Here is a 14,134-nt window from a genome sequence, read left to right as displayed (position 1 = left end):
TTTGCTCTTTGTCTTGGAGTCCTGACTTTATATGAGAGGGACTAAAATGTGCTTGCTTGTACCAGAGGAGTTAAGGCAACACATCTTGGAGCTGCTGACCTGTGACTCCTCAGGCTTGGCCTGTCTCTGCAGAGTCCCTGTCCCCCACAGTCCTGGGGGCTGTGCAGGCTCCCACTGTAACCAGGGAAGGCACGCCAAAGCAGCCTCTCAGATAAATGCCATGGATGTGCTGCAGGGCACATGAACCTGCTGCAGATGGTGGCTCTGGAGCAGCTGGCCTCTGTGTGTTGGGTGACATGGCTCCCAGAGGACAGTCAGGGCTGACATGGACAAGGGAGATGTGGATTTGGCAGATGGAGAGCTCATTGAGAGAGCTCAGGCTGTGACTGAAGAGAATTTGTGCCCCAGATCACAAGTGCCAGTTTAAAAGGAGCAGTGCCTGAGTCCCAGGATGGAGTGCACTGGAGAGACTGAGATGTTTGCTGTCAGCTGTTCTTTCAGGATGGATTTGAAACAACGGTCAAACTGCAGGGCATAGGTGACATAGTCTGGCATGAATAATCCAGTCCCTATCCATGGAAAACTTGTGGCCTGCTGGGAAGATTTGTAAATTTTAAGACCAGATGAGACAGTTACAGTCCCCTATGGTCCATAGTGCTTCAATCAGTATTCTTGTCATCAAACTAATTGCACCTGAATTGTAATTTTAAAAAATTCTTGAGTCTTAGTTTAAAGGCATCATTGACTGCATCTCATTGCTCAGTTTGTTCCAAGGATTTATTTTTGCTTCATGGATAAAATTGTGCCGTCTGTCTAAAAAGCTCTAACCACTAACTCTCATTATGTCATTTTGTGATAGAGTTAAGTGCTGTCTGCTGTTGAGAGCTGCTGCTTCATGTGGGCACCTGAAGATTGCACTTACACTGCATTTTGACCTTGTCACTCTATTAGTTTTTCCAAGAATGTTAGTCATGTGAAGGAAAGCACACTTCTCAGATGGCGTTTTATTGTGGGTCTTCTCTGGAATCCTTTCAGATATTCAGTAGATTTTTGAAAACATGGGTGTAAGTTCTGCAGTGTGGAGGTAATGACAATAACCTGCCCTTGTGCAGCTGGGGTTGAATAAACCCATGACTGTTGCCTCTGTGAGCTGGGAGTATTGCCCTCAGAGCATGTCCATCTCCATTTCCTCAGTCCTTGCACAGGTTTCCTGCTTTCCAGAATATAGTTTCCAGTCTTGTTGCATGACCTCACGTGTTTTTTCTTGGATGTCTTTTCTGGTATTTGTCTGGATAAGCCCTGAGGCTCTGTAACCAAGCAGGACAAGTGAGATCAGCAGATTCTTTAAGGCATGGCAAGTTTTGTGTGGTATCTGCAAAATTTCATTAGCTGTGATTTTTATGCTTTCTTCCATAGCATCAGAAAAATACCAAATAACTTTGTATCAAAAACCCACTAAAAACCCCTCTCACAGAATCTCCTGTTTTTAGCAAAGGTGGGTTTTTTTGGTAAATTTTACTTTTTAAAATACATTCAATGTGGCTGCAGTGACTTCTTTTTCCTCTTGTGCCCTCATAACCCTTGACACTAATAGAAAATTTCAGTCAAATTTGAGCTCTTCAGAGGTGTCAACACTACTAAATTTAGGTAGGTAGAGAGACCCAAATGAATGCCCTATGGAAAAAAATGTCTTGGAGCTATTGCAGGCAGTGTTAATGACAGAGAATCCAAGGGGGATGAGAGGGAACAGACAATTTCTACTTTTAAGGAGAGACTTGGGATTAATGCTTCTCTTTTGCAAAAAGTCAGTCTCTTAATTAGGAAAGAGGGGCTCATTTTTGAAAGGTAGAAGCATGAACAATAAATTCAAAATAAGCCAGAAGCAGCTGAGGAGCATCCTCACAGGTGTTCTTGGGACTGTTGTCACATGTGGCAGATTTGATCTTTCACTTTGGTTGCTCATCTCCAAGGGATAACTCACCCCTCTGACAGAGGCTGATCCTCTGTCAGATCAAAGCAGACCATCATGGACAGTGGCTCAGTCTGCCTGGTTTGCTTTGAGCACCTTGGTGCCATTCCTAGAAGGGGCTCTGGCACATGGCAGAAACTCATTTGAGGTCCTAAGCTCAACCACTGCCTTTTTGAAAACACAGCACCTCTGGTGCCACTTAGCAGGGTGGCTGCTGCTCCTTTGGTAAAAGCCATGTTTTCTGTGCAAAAACAGCACCTGCAATTCTGTTCTGTGTGGAACATCCAGTCTCTCACTTGGTGAAGGCACTGTCACTTATCTCTGTTTAGCATACAGGGTATCGACCATATTTCCTTCTCCATTCAACTCATGTGACTTGCAGTGAGAAATGTGGCTTTGTTCTGACAGTACTGGAAGTAAAGAGTGTTGGAAACCTGCATTTGGTGCCATATAATTGTGACTGGCAGTTTGTTTATTTGCTTGTTTTCTGTTATTATGGAAAGCAATCTCCATGTAGTTTATTCATTTGCAGTGACTGAGTCCCAAATCATTCCATTCATGATTAAATCTGCTTTCAGTGAAGTGCACTGAAAAGCTGCAATTGTTGATTTCATTAAAACAAGGGAGGCATTTAATAGCAGTTATTCACTTCTGTTGCTTTGGTTATTTACCAGCTTTCCAAGACATCTTGTTTACCAGTTTATGACATCATCACTGAAAAGCTTACCTGGGATTAGACCCAGTAATTCCAGTTGCTGAAGGTCAGAGCACCTTGGTGTCAGGATTGTGGGTTTGGAGAGGGAATGGTTTCCAAGCTTTTGTGCACCCTCACAGAAACAGGGGTCTGAGCCACTGGGGACACCATGTGAGGTTACATAAAAGTGAGCAACTCCATTGTCACCAAGATTCCTGCCAGCTGAGGAGCTGGCATTTAGCAGATCCTTTGTTCTTCCAAGTACACATCCATGTGATTGGAAGAAGATAACGTTTTTTCAAGGAAGAAAAGATAGGTAAGGGGTTCGTCACCTTCTCTGCTCCTTGGCCAGGCAACTCTGCTGGTTTTGTTGAATTTCTGCCAGGTAGCCAGCTGTTCCTCCAAAGCCCACTGTTTCTCCTGGATTTTGGATTTGTGCTGCCCACTCTCTCAAGGAGTGCATTCTGCACTTTTCCTATTTCCAGGCTGAGTAGAGACCACGCTGCCACAGGAATGAAGCCCACTGGAGTGTGCTTGACTTTGCTGGTGCTGTGTTCCCTCCAAGGATGACGGTAGTTCTCCTCACAGCATTATTTATTTAAAGTAAGTTAATTTCAGAGAAAGCTTATCTTAAGAATAATAAAGCAGGCTGTGTGCAAACCTCACTTTCCCCTAAGGATTAACGTTCCCTGGATCTAGGAACACACAGCTTTCAAATCTGTTTCCACAGAATCACTCTTTTCAGACAAGTTTCTCCAGGCAGAGTAGCAGATTTTAACCCTTCAATGGGTTTGGTTTGGTTTTTAAATGGGTCTTTTAGTTCCAGCTCAGAGAAAGATGGTTTATCAGTAGGCATTTGATTTCCTTTTTGGAAGGAATTGGGAAAATTTCTACCCCTGAGGAAATTAGCCAGCCCTGTCCCCCAGCAGCTTTGCAGCTTGCCCAGTTGTTACTGGTGCCAGTGGAGCTGAGGTCTGTGCTCAGCAGAGCAGCTCTGACACCAAGAGGTGGCAATGCCCATTCCTCTGAATAACCTGAGGAGCTTAGAGCCTTCCCCATGGCCCCAGCAAGGCTCAGGTAACACCAGAGGCCCAATACACAAAGGGTGTAATTGTTTTGATGTTTGCAGAGCTGTTTTTACCTTACAGCAGTGGACAAGTCTGTATTTTGGCTTATATTTTTCTACCAAAGTCATAAATGTATGAGGAAATTAAGTTAACTGGATAAATGGATCTGCAGATAGCCCACATTTACACAGTGTGGGGGCCTCATTCATCTTCTCTTACCACAGTGGGAACACAGGGCATTATTTGCCTTAGTTATCCTTCCTCCTCTGTTATTTTAGTAGTGCTCTCTCTTATTTGAACGTGCTCTCATTCACCTTTAAGCTAAGTAAATGACTATGGTAAATAATTGAAACCAAGTTTGATCCCATGGGACAGCTGCAGCAAATGGCTCAGTGGGCAAATGGCCAAGTTCTTCATCTCTGTGAGCAAAGTGCTGCCTTCCGTTTTCCAGCCCACAGCTCTGCAAAGGATTATGTGTCCAATGTCACTGGCCCTGGTACCTAATCACAGGGGGGTCGTTCATTCCTACAAGGGAAGTGCTTTATCTCCCTGCTTTCTCTTGCCCTGCGGTCCTGAAGCCTTTGTGGCAGCTAATTGGATCTAAGGCTCTATTGACATGTGCATCCCTAGGTGGATGGGGGGTGTGTGTGCTCTTTTTTGGTCTGCATAGTTGGAGATAACAGGCTGTTAGCACTTGAAACACAAATGCAACCCAGCTTTCATGTCTCTTGGCAAACAAAGGCTCAACTGCATGCATTATGTTAATTAGCATCCTTCCCATTTTGCTTATCTGAGGTGATACTGATGACTGTTGAGGATGAATGAAAGTGATTATCTATTTTAACATTTTAAAAGGAAACTGAATACAAATAACCTGGGAATATGCTCAACATAGATTTTGAAAAGAGTATTTCCCTTTTCCGCTGGCTTGGATTCAGTGTGCTTGGGATTTCAATACACGAGCATAGTTCAGAAGAGTCTTTACACCCTGGCACAGGTGTGCTCCTGAGGCCACTAGAGATCAAGCAAAAATTACCATTTTCTGGGACAGGAAGGAAAGGAGTGAATCAGGCCCATGTGTGGGGAAAGACAGTTGAAGTGACTAGCAGGGGTGGCACAGGAGCCAGAGGAAGGCTTTGAGGGTAGTTGTCACATGAGGCTGATGTGTGAAGGCAGGCAAGGCTTGCAGAGAGCAACACTTGGTGGGAAATGTAACTGGAGAAAGGGAACAGAAGCTCTTTTGTGTCAGTCAGCTTTGGAGCAAGTATAGGAAGAAAACCTGCTGCAAAGGGAGTTTCATTGTGGAAGAGAAATGGCACAGTTAGACCACAATGACTCACAGCTTTGCCAGTGTCGCTGCTGTTGAGGATGGGTTTTCCCAACCAGCTTAATAATCTGAAGAAGAGGCTATTTCTATATAAATAAGAGTTTCCTTCTACAGAATCAGCAGCAAATGTATCCTGAATGTTCTATAATTAGGTATGTCACAAAAACCATGCACTTCAGTGTTCACCCATCTGAAATTCCTCCAACATGCTGGTGAGGCTTTTGTCACCAAAACCCATAATTGTTAAGAAGAATTGACTTAATAACATGGTAGTTACTTTGCAATGTCAGGCTTTTGAGTAAGCAATTGATTTGATTTACCTGCCTAGTTTCACACAGCCCTTTCCCCATGTCTGCTGCAGCATTCCAACTCCTTTAAAACAAGAAGCAGTTAGGCAAGAATTCATATTTAAAGCTTCTACCCCTAGTTTCACTAAAAATAAAGATTGAGGGTTTTTTAAAGGAGGTCTTGGACTATCTCATTGGGCAGTACCTGTGCTCAGGTGCCATACAGACAGCTGAAATAAGGTGTTAGCTCTGCTACTGGCTTCATTCTCTAAATGAGCCAAGAAACTGCACAGCTGCAGCTTAACATTTTGAGCCTGTGTCTCTGAGCTTGTTATGATGTGCTTTATTTAAACAAACCTGGGGACCTGACTCACAAGTAATTCAGCTGTTGCTGTGCCTAAGAACTGGTTACATGCTGTGGCCTCTGGCTACAGAGCAGTGTATTTCCCCTTATACCAGCAGTAATAGGAAGTTAAACAATGATAAAATGCCTGTCTCTCCCTTGGACCTTAAAAGGTATCATTTGGACAAAATCTGGTGCAGTTTGCTAGAAACATTTGAATTTTCTCTTGCATGAAAAAATTTGAGTTGCAGACTCTAGTGACTTGCCATCCTTGTGATCTCCTGTTTAAAACAGAGGAACTAAAGCTGCTATGGCATTCATTGGCATTTTAGTAGTATGAAAAGTACAGGGATGTTTCAGTGGCTCCTTTCCTGCAGCCTCAGCTGGTTGCTGCTGCCTGCACTCAAACAGAAGCAGGTGATGGTGGGCAGAAGACAGTGACTGAAACTGCAATTAATTATATGCACAAACCTTGGCCCTGGAAACACTGGTTTGAAAAACCCAAGTTCTTTGACTTTATTACTTTCTTATTAAACACCATTGCAACTTCTTGGTTCTTGCCAGAGCACATGGAGGGAGACTCTTTCTCTTGTAGTTTCACCAATTACCTGCTCCAGGCCAGTGCAAGATGTGCTTTTCCTTCCTTCTGCTTCCTGATGAAGCTCAGCTTTACCTCTAAGTGCTGGGAAGGTTCCTCCCTCCCTTTCTCTCTCTCTCTCAGGTTAGAAAATCCATTCATCGTCTCAGATTCTGTACAAGTGCTTCATCTTCCACAATGGGTTTGATATTCAAATGCCTACTGCAAATTATTTGTTATATTATTAACTTTATGGCATGACTAGAGTCAGGTTATTCCTGTTTTACAAACAGCTGAAACAAGAGAAACAGTGGCTTTTCAAGACTCTGTAGAGAGCCTGTGGCACAGCTGTAAGGTCTTACCTCAGCTGACCTAAGCCAGTAGGTTTCAGAAGCATCCATTCTTTCTGCTCCCAGACCATTTCCTTTGATCTTCTCTTCCTGTATTCTTTACTCTTCTGAAGTTACACAGCCAGTGCCAGTGCATCTCCCTTGATATCAAACACTGCTAGAGAAATAAGTATTTCAACTAAATTATTGAAGTTTAGAAGATCTGTAAGGTGATGCTTGATGTTGGCTTTTGCAGTGAAGTTAGGAGAAGAGAATTCACTAGCTAGTGGGTTTCTGTGTTAAAAGAAGCAATTACAAAAAAAACCAAAACCCACAAAGCAAAAAACCTAAACATTAAGTCCTGAAGTTGTTTCACATTTGGGGAAAAAACGAGGAAGGGAATCCCAGAGCGCTGAGCGAAGTGTTCTGGAGATGTGCAACATGGATGCTACTGGCAAGAAATTAGCATATTGTTCCTTAACTGCCAAATATCACCAAAAATCATGCAGTATCTCTTACTTACTAAAATCTTACAAGATTTCTATTTCTAGGCAGATGGTGTAAGGAAGATTTCAGTGATGAGGGGAGCATTTATGGCTCTCAGCTTCTTACAGGCAGGCTCGGGGACATCTCGTTTAAAACAAGCCTTAACTGTTGGTAAAATCTCATCTCTTCTTAGCAGGCAAAGGCTCCCACAAATGACCTTATAGATTAGGAACTTTCTGTTTACATTCGATTTCCCACTGCCTGCTATTTGTAGAGAATGATTATCAAGGCATTAAATTAAAAGTTTTGCCTGGTGGGAAACTATTGGATATTTTGTCATTTCCTTAAAGCCTCTCCTGTTCTGCTGGAGAGGCACAGAGGTAGGGGAAGCAATCACCAGAAAGGTCAAGAATATTTGCTTACCTATATTGGAGCACTGCTGAGAGGCTTTCTCCAGTTTAGGGGACTTTTTGGGGAGAAGTTTTGTTCAGGTTGTGGTAGGAAAGCATTGAGGCTTGAAATTAAAAGTCTCCAGTTGCCTGCAGGTTAGAAAGCTGGCATCCTCTGGCCTTTTCCTAAAGGCTATGCCCAATCTAAGTGACATGTCATGCTTTCAACAAGTTCAAAAGGAGTTAATAAGGATCTCCCCAAAGCCTTCTTTTGACCTTTATTCCAGGGAAGATTCCAGTAAAGCCACCTTCCCTCTCAGTGTGCTGGGACAAGGGAAGGACTCTGCCTTCAGTATTGCTGGAGCTTCAGTTTGATCAAAGTTGTGCCTCATCTTAGCTGTAAATACTGATAATACCCCTCTTCTGCACAGACACAATTCTCTTGTTTGCCCAAGATGTTTTGCTCAAAGCACTTCCTGCTGCTTATCAGAGGCAAAATTACAGGACTGGGCTTCTTGAGGGAACAGTATTTGTCTTCTGTTTCATACCTTAACAGTAAGTACATAAACTCCAAAGCCTTTCATTTAGACAGAGAGGTCTGTGGAATCACCCCCAGGAACTGAGAAGGTCCCTACAGCCCCCCATTTGTAAAGCAGAGATGGAATTAATTATAAACCTGGTTGTTTGCAGTGCAGAATGTTCATGTAGTGCTTCCAGCATGTCTGTGCTAAGCAGGAGTCTGTTGTCGCTGTTGTTACATAGTTTTTATCTCATCCTCAATTATTCTTAGCTTGTCTTATTCAAGGAGACAAGGTGGAGTCTGACAGCCCCAGGTCCTCTTGAAGTGTGCTGGCTTCTCCAGCTGGGCTTGTCAGCCAGCCAGCCACACTTCTGCTCAGAGGCTCTGGATTTCTGGGGCAACGAGGGGACAAAGCTGACAGTAAGAGCAGCCTTATGTGTGCATTGCTACAGCTTAAGTAGCTGCCTCAAGGGATTGCAAATTAAGAAGGAAACACTTTAATTTGGCCTGAATTTATATGCAGGCTGGAGTAAGATTTTTTTAGGCAAAGTTCTGTCCCAGCTGTAGTTCAGGTGAGGCTCAGAGAGATCCCTGCCCTTTCTCTTTAGCTGCATCCAGCTTCCAGCCACTTTTCCTGACCTCTGTGGCAGGTTCTCTCCAGTCCTGCCACATCTCTTGTAGCTTTCTCTTCTGCAGTTCAAATACTGAGTTTCCTTCATTGCCTGAAACTCTTTGCACATGACTTGTGCACCTTAGATCAGTATATATTTTTTAGAAAGTCTTTTTAATAGGACAGTGAGAGATTTAAGAGCCCTATTAGGGCCTAATGGAAATCAGTGAGGAAATATTTCCACTTTTCAGTAGGAACAGGATCTTAGCTTAAGTAAAGTGCAGCAATATGCATGCTCTGCTTTAAGAAGTGCTTCTCTTGAAGGCATGGATTGTAGTGGATCACCACACTGGGACACATTTAACCTACCAGAAACATCACTGGAACCTGATGGGGCTGAGAAGCATGGGCAAGGCTCCAGTGTGTCTGTGAACCCAGGGCTCACAGGAATTTACATGGATGGCATGCCAGCTTCAAGCTTTCACCTCTCACCTGTTGACCGATGAGTCCCAAGGAGGAAAAGAATTTTTCTTTTCTTCACTAACAGATTGATAAAAGGTTCTTGCTGCCAAATCTTTAAGAAACTCTTTAGTCTAAAGAAATCCCTGGTATTCCACATGTCTAAAAACAGGCACCTCATTTGGAGCAACAGTTTGTCTGCAGAGTTTTTGTTATTCTTCTTTGTGCTACTTCACTAGAGCTGTGATTTGTGAAGGGCATGGCTTGTGTATGGAAGAATGCAACAGATTCAAATTGCAGAATATTAGGTATAATACTACAGTCTTGATTTGAGATAGACATTTTGCCTGGCTGAGGACTGGTAGCTCAGAGACAAACAAGGGAAGCTGACAGATTGGTGAATATTAGGTAGGATCATTTGTCAGGAGATGTGATGAATCAGTGTGACGCAGCATTTCATTTTCAGAAAGATTATTTTTTGAAAAAATGAAATGCAGAAGAGACAGCTGGGGGTGTTTTGGGAGTTTTCACTTAAATCGAAGCTACAATTAGAATAAAGGCATATTGAAAAGTTCCTGTTATTCTAAAAATATTTTGAGGAAGAAAAAGAACTGAGGTTAGAGGGAAACAGGAGGACCTGGGAGAGCACTTGCCAGCTGTGCCCCACAAATCAGCTTTGGGTTTTACTTACCCCTCTCTAGTCAAAGTCAGTAGGAATTGTATGTCTAGAGTTTCAAGCAGTGCTTCAACTGGAGGAAAAATACCCATCTTTTAACCTTGCACACAGGTTATTGGAGCAGAGGTCAATGTGCTTTTAATAGGACTGCACGTAGAGACTGAGCTGCTCTCAGTGGGAACGAGAGCAGCCCTCCTGTTCAATTTCATCTGGGCTCTCAGGAAGTCCAAGGCTACCTCACACTGATTAATTCATGCAAGGTACCACATTAATAACAAATGGAAACAGAGGAGACACAGAGGGTGGGGGGCCTCCTGCTGCTGCTTCAGCTGCAGACACAAGTGCCAGGAGGCCAAGGGCCAATCCCTGTTCCCCCTTTCTGCTGGAGCCCGGTCACCACCCACAAACTCAGTCGTTCTGTACAAGGTTATTCCTAAGGTTTGATCAACACCTTTCTGACCCTAGTGTAAGCAAACAGAAGAGTGTGAATGCTTCAAGGAGTAGCTCTGTGACAAAGATTTTAAATCAGCTGCTCTTCAGAGAGCAGCATACTGTTTTATGTGCAGCATACTTAATTAGAAGGTCAGATGGAAACTTTAGTAAAACAGAACTATGTAAAATCCTACCTTTACCATCACTTAAATCAATCTAAGTTCTCACTGTGTGTATATGTGTAAAACTGGTATTTCCAGATGCCTTCCCTGTCAGTGGACATGAAATAAAAAGGTAAAACAATCTGGCAGTACCATTCCACAACATGTGTTTGCCTCTTTCAAAGTGGTAGCCTGCACAGAGATGAGGGAGAGATAAGGAAATGAGACACAGGCGTGGTGTGGGATTCCAAAAAATTATTACATCATCTTCCATGCAAGATTCAAGCAGGCACTTTCTTTTTAAAACAACAAATAATGGTGAGTCATACCATGTGCAGGACTTGATGTTGAGGCTTTGTGAAATAGCACTGGGAGAACTGGTCACATAATGCCTGTTTTCTTGACTAATGCTCTGCTGGTTACTCAGTTTCTGAAATATGGAAATCTGATGCCAGCTGTGTTCCCAGTATAAAGGCCTTGCACTCTTTGTGCAGCAAAAGTGGTTAAATTTTATGAGGAAGCCTCAGCAAGTCGCTTGCTAGTGAGGCTTCTCCAGGTAGAAGGAGGATCAGTAATGCTTGGTGACACAATCTCTTGAGACCATGTTAAAGCACACATGGACTAACAAAACTTTGCTCTTGATCTTCTGTGAATGTTAAGTTAATAAATTATCATGATCCATCTCAAATAGGATGCCAAGATTGCAAAGCAAAACTTGATTAAGGAAGTGCAAACTTTGCATTTTGCATCCTTTTAACATGGCATTTACCCTTCAGATAAGAATTGCTGATATGAACCTAAGGCTGGTGTGTAGCTTTCTCACTCTACAGGGCAGATATTCTCAGGTGAGATAAATTAATATTTAAAATAAACCTTTCTCTTTCATCTTCAAGGTAACAGATTGCCTTGCTGGATTTCTGTCCTCACCTGCCCTTAGTTACCCTGTTCCTCTTCACCTCTGCAGTTTCTGAATAAGAATTAGTTTTCCAACAATTAATTTACCTCACTGCCTCTGTAGGACATTAACTAAATTTCCAGGCCTCTCTGAGACTGGCATCACAACCCTGCCCTTCCATCCTAATTGATGGCACTGCTGGAGGTCACAGCAGGTCCAGTTGAGACACAGGGAGCTGAGGGTAAGTGCAGAGCTGAAACACAGTTCAGTCTAATTCTTAAATGAATGCTAGGAATCCCCAGCACATATAAGTTTATTGTTTATTGCGTGTAATTTTCTCAACTAATTCCAAATTTAATGACAGCTTTCAGCTTTGGTGTTCTCTTCTAATTAACATACCAGTGACTGTGTATAATCTCTGTGTAAAGCCAAAAGCAGCTTACATGATAATTACAGAGGGATCACAGCACCTACTGTTTAAGGAAGGCATCCATGAGAAAGGCCTTGCATGATAGTTAAGGTGCTGAGATTAAGTTGTAATTAATCTTAACTTGTGCTGTTTCTTGTACTGCCTCAAAGCTTTTTTATTACTGGCTCAACATGATGCTGGTAAACTTTCAGGAAGGAAACAAAAGAACTGGACAGATCAAGCAAATCTTTTGCACATACAGCAGAGGCTTCCAGGACATGGTGAGCTTTTGAGGTCAGAGTATTTTTGTAGTCATACTCAAATAGAGTACCTTTATATTTTTCCCTTAATAATTACGATGTAGTATGTTGAAAATTCCTCTTTAACGTTGTGCAAGATACTTTGCATCCACTTTTTTTGCAGCTGCAGTCAGGAAGCAATTCTGACTGCACAAACCAGAAGTGAAGCCTAAGTGTATGGGAGAAGCAGAATACTTTTGCTGCCTCTGTTAACTTAAAATTAGCATTGGTTACATCAATTTAGACACACCCCCACATCTTCCCCCTTGGAATGACAAGTTCCAGAGGGGCAATCACTAGGGAATGCACCATGTCTGTCTGTTTTCCACTATGGAGGAGTACACATAAATGCACTTGGTCCCAATTAAATATACTAAACTAAAAGGAAACACTGGGTGTAGATGAATGATTTCATAGATAGGCTTATTTGCAAAAATGAGTGGTTAAACTGCATCCAGTCTCCCTGTAGTACTTTGGTAGTTATGTGAGAAGGGAAAAGATGTAGTAAAGGTTTCTGTGATAGGAAACAGGAACATAAGCTCAGAAGAGGAACTCCTCATGTTATTTACAAAATGTTGGTTAAACTTCTATTCATTTCAGTACAGGACCATTGTCCAGCAGCTCTATGCTCCATGCTCTTTGATTCTGAAAGGTGGTACTCAGCAAATGTTGAGTTCTGTGTCTTTTGTTGTTGGTTCTAGATTGACAAGTATGCTCAGCGGGATCTGAAGAAAGGACTTCACTTGTATGGGACAGATGGAAATATTGGCCTCACTAATGCATGGAGCATCATTCAAACAGATGTAAGTCAGAGCTCTCTCTTTTACCTCTTCCTCTTTACCTTCTGGGTTCTGTAACAGCATGTTCTGGGCATGAACCTAATTAAACCTCCAAATCCCAAGTCACTCTCTTTCTCCCACCCAGTCAGCACATTAGCAACCAAACTCTCTTTTTGTAACAAGCAGTAATTTTTATTTATTTCTCCTTTAATAGGAAGTATCATCTTCCTTTTAGAAGGTTATACTAAGTTGATGCCTAAACCCATGCAGCTCTGTGCTATTGGAATGTGAAGGAGCTGGTCAGACTGCAAACAAGCTGTACCTTTTCTTTAAAGTCAAAGAGGTGGTTTATGCTGGGATGAAGAGCATACTAGCAAAGAACCTCTTCAACCACTTTTTAATTTCTGTCCTGTCTCCTTTCACTGCTATTATTGTTCCCACTAGTGAGTCAAAATGGAAAGAGAGCATGGTGTTTGTAACCTCCTCCTACAGTCAGTACATTTTCCCCAGCAGAATTCAATCATCCTCCATCACAGGTAGACTGGGAAATGCTTTTTGCTGTGTTGTCACTGCTGTTCCTTTGTCCTGATTCTCTGACAGCTGTCTGCCAGTGTTCATCTGCTAAGGACTGGTGAACATTGTAGCTGGCTTCCTCCTCTGTCCTTGTCTGAGAAAACACCATCACTGACAGTTCAGGTTTATTAGCTCTGTACCTGTTTCATATTCAGTTCAGTCAGTTCTCCTGGGGGTGATCTTTGTGATTTCATGTTCTCTGTTCTTGAGTGGAAAAGTGCTCCAGCTTTTCTCCTGCTTTAGGCAGAAACACTTGCACTGCCTTGGCTTCACTTAAAAAATCTTGCATAGCCTTCTCATTTTCTCCTCCAGAGGTGCAAGTGTGGCACAGACAGGGGTTTAGTCTTGCCTGATGTCTTAAATAGATCAAAGACTGTAACCTCTCCCAGTGCTCCCAAAGTCTCCTCTTATGGACAATACAAGGTAACAGGAGCAACAGGCTGCTAAGAAATGATCTGAGAAATGAAAACCTTGAGATTGCTAACAGAACAAAAGAACTCCTTGTGCATCTTTGGGTCTGCAGGACCTATGTTGAGTGCAGTAGGTTGCCTACACCACTCCTGTGTGTGAAAGACAAAGAGTTCAGGTCCAGGAAACAAGCCAATTTCAGTCCTGCATCCCAACAACTGCACGTGAAAAGTTCTTTCAGTTACCTTTAAAAGGCCTCAGCATCTTGCAATATTGTTAATAATTTCCTCTCCCAATACTTTTTCCTTTTTCCAATACATCAAATATGAGAAGGCATCAGTTACTGACAAGAGAAATGCATTTGGTGGTGCTAGCTTGAGAGCAAGCCATGTGAAATACAGATAATGTTTTTAATATCATTGCTTATATCCAACAGTCTTAGAAA

General features: G+C 42.5%; 1 protein-coding gene across 5 annotated transcripts in view; it reads left to right on the top strand.

Annotated features, from left to right (window-relative positions):
* Positions 1-14,134, top strand: part of TSPAN4 (tetraspanin 4) — a 420,491-nt gene that overhangs the window by 386,901 nt on the left and 19,456 nt on the right. For all 5 annotated transcript variants that reach the window (XM_066552988.1, XM_066552989.1, XM_066552990.1 and 2 more), the window contains one exon: positions 12,631-12,732. In XM_066552988.1, coding sequence (XP_066409085.1) covers positions 12,631-12,732 — 102 coding nt within the window. The remainder of the gene's footprint in view (positions 1-12,630; positions 12,733-14,134) is intronic.

This window comes from Molothrus aeneus, chromosome 6 (assembly GCF_037042795.1).
Source record: "Molothrus aeneus isolate 106 chromosome 6, BPBGC_Maene_1.0, whole genome shotgun sequence".
NCBI classification, from domain to species: domain Eukaryota; kingdom Metazoa; phylum Chordata; class Aves; order Passeriformes; family Icteridae; genus Molothrus; species Molothrus aeneus.
The sequence above is the reverse complement of the archived record's forward strand: the minus strand, read 5'-3'. Positions and strand labels throughout refer to the sequence as shown.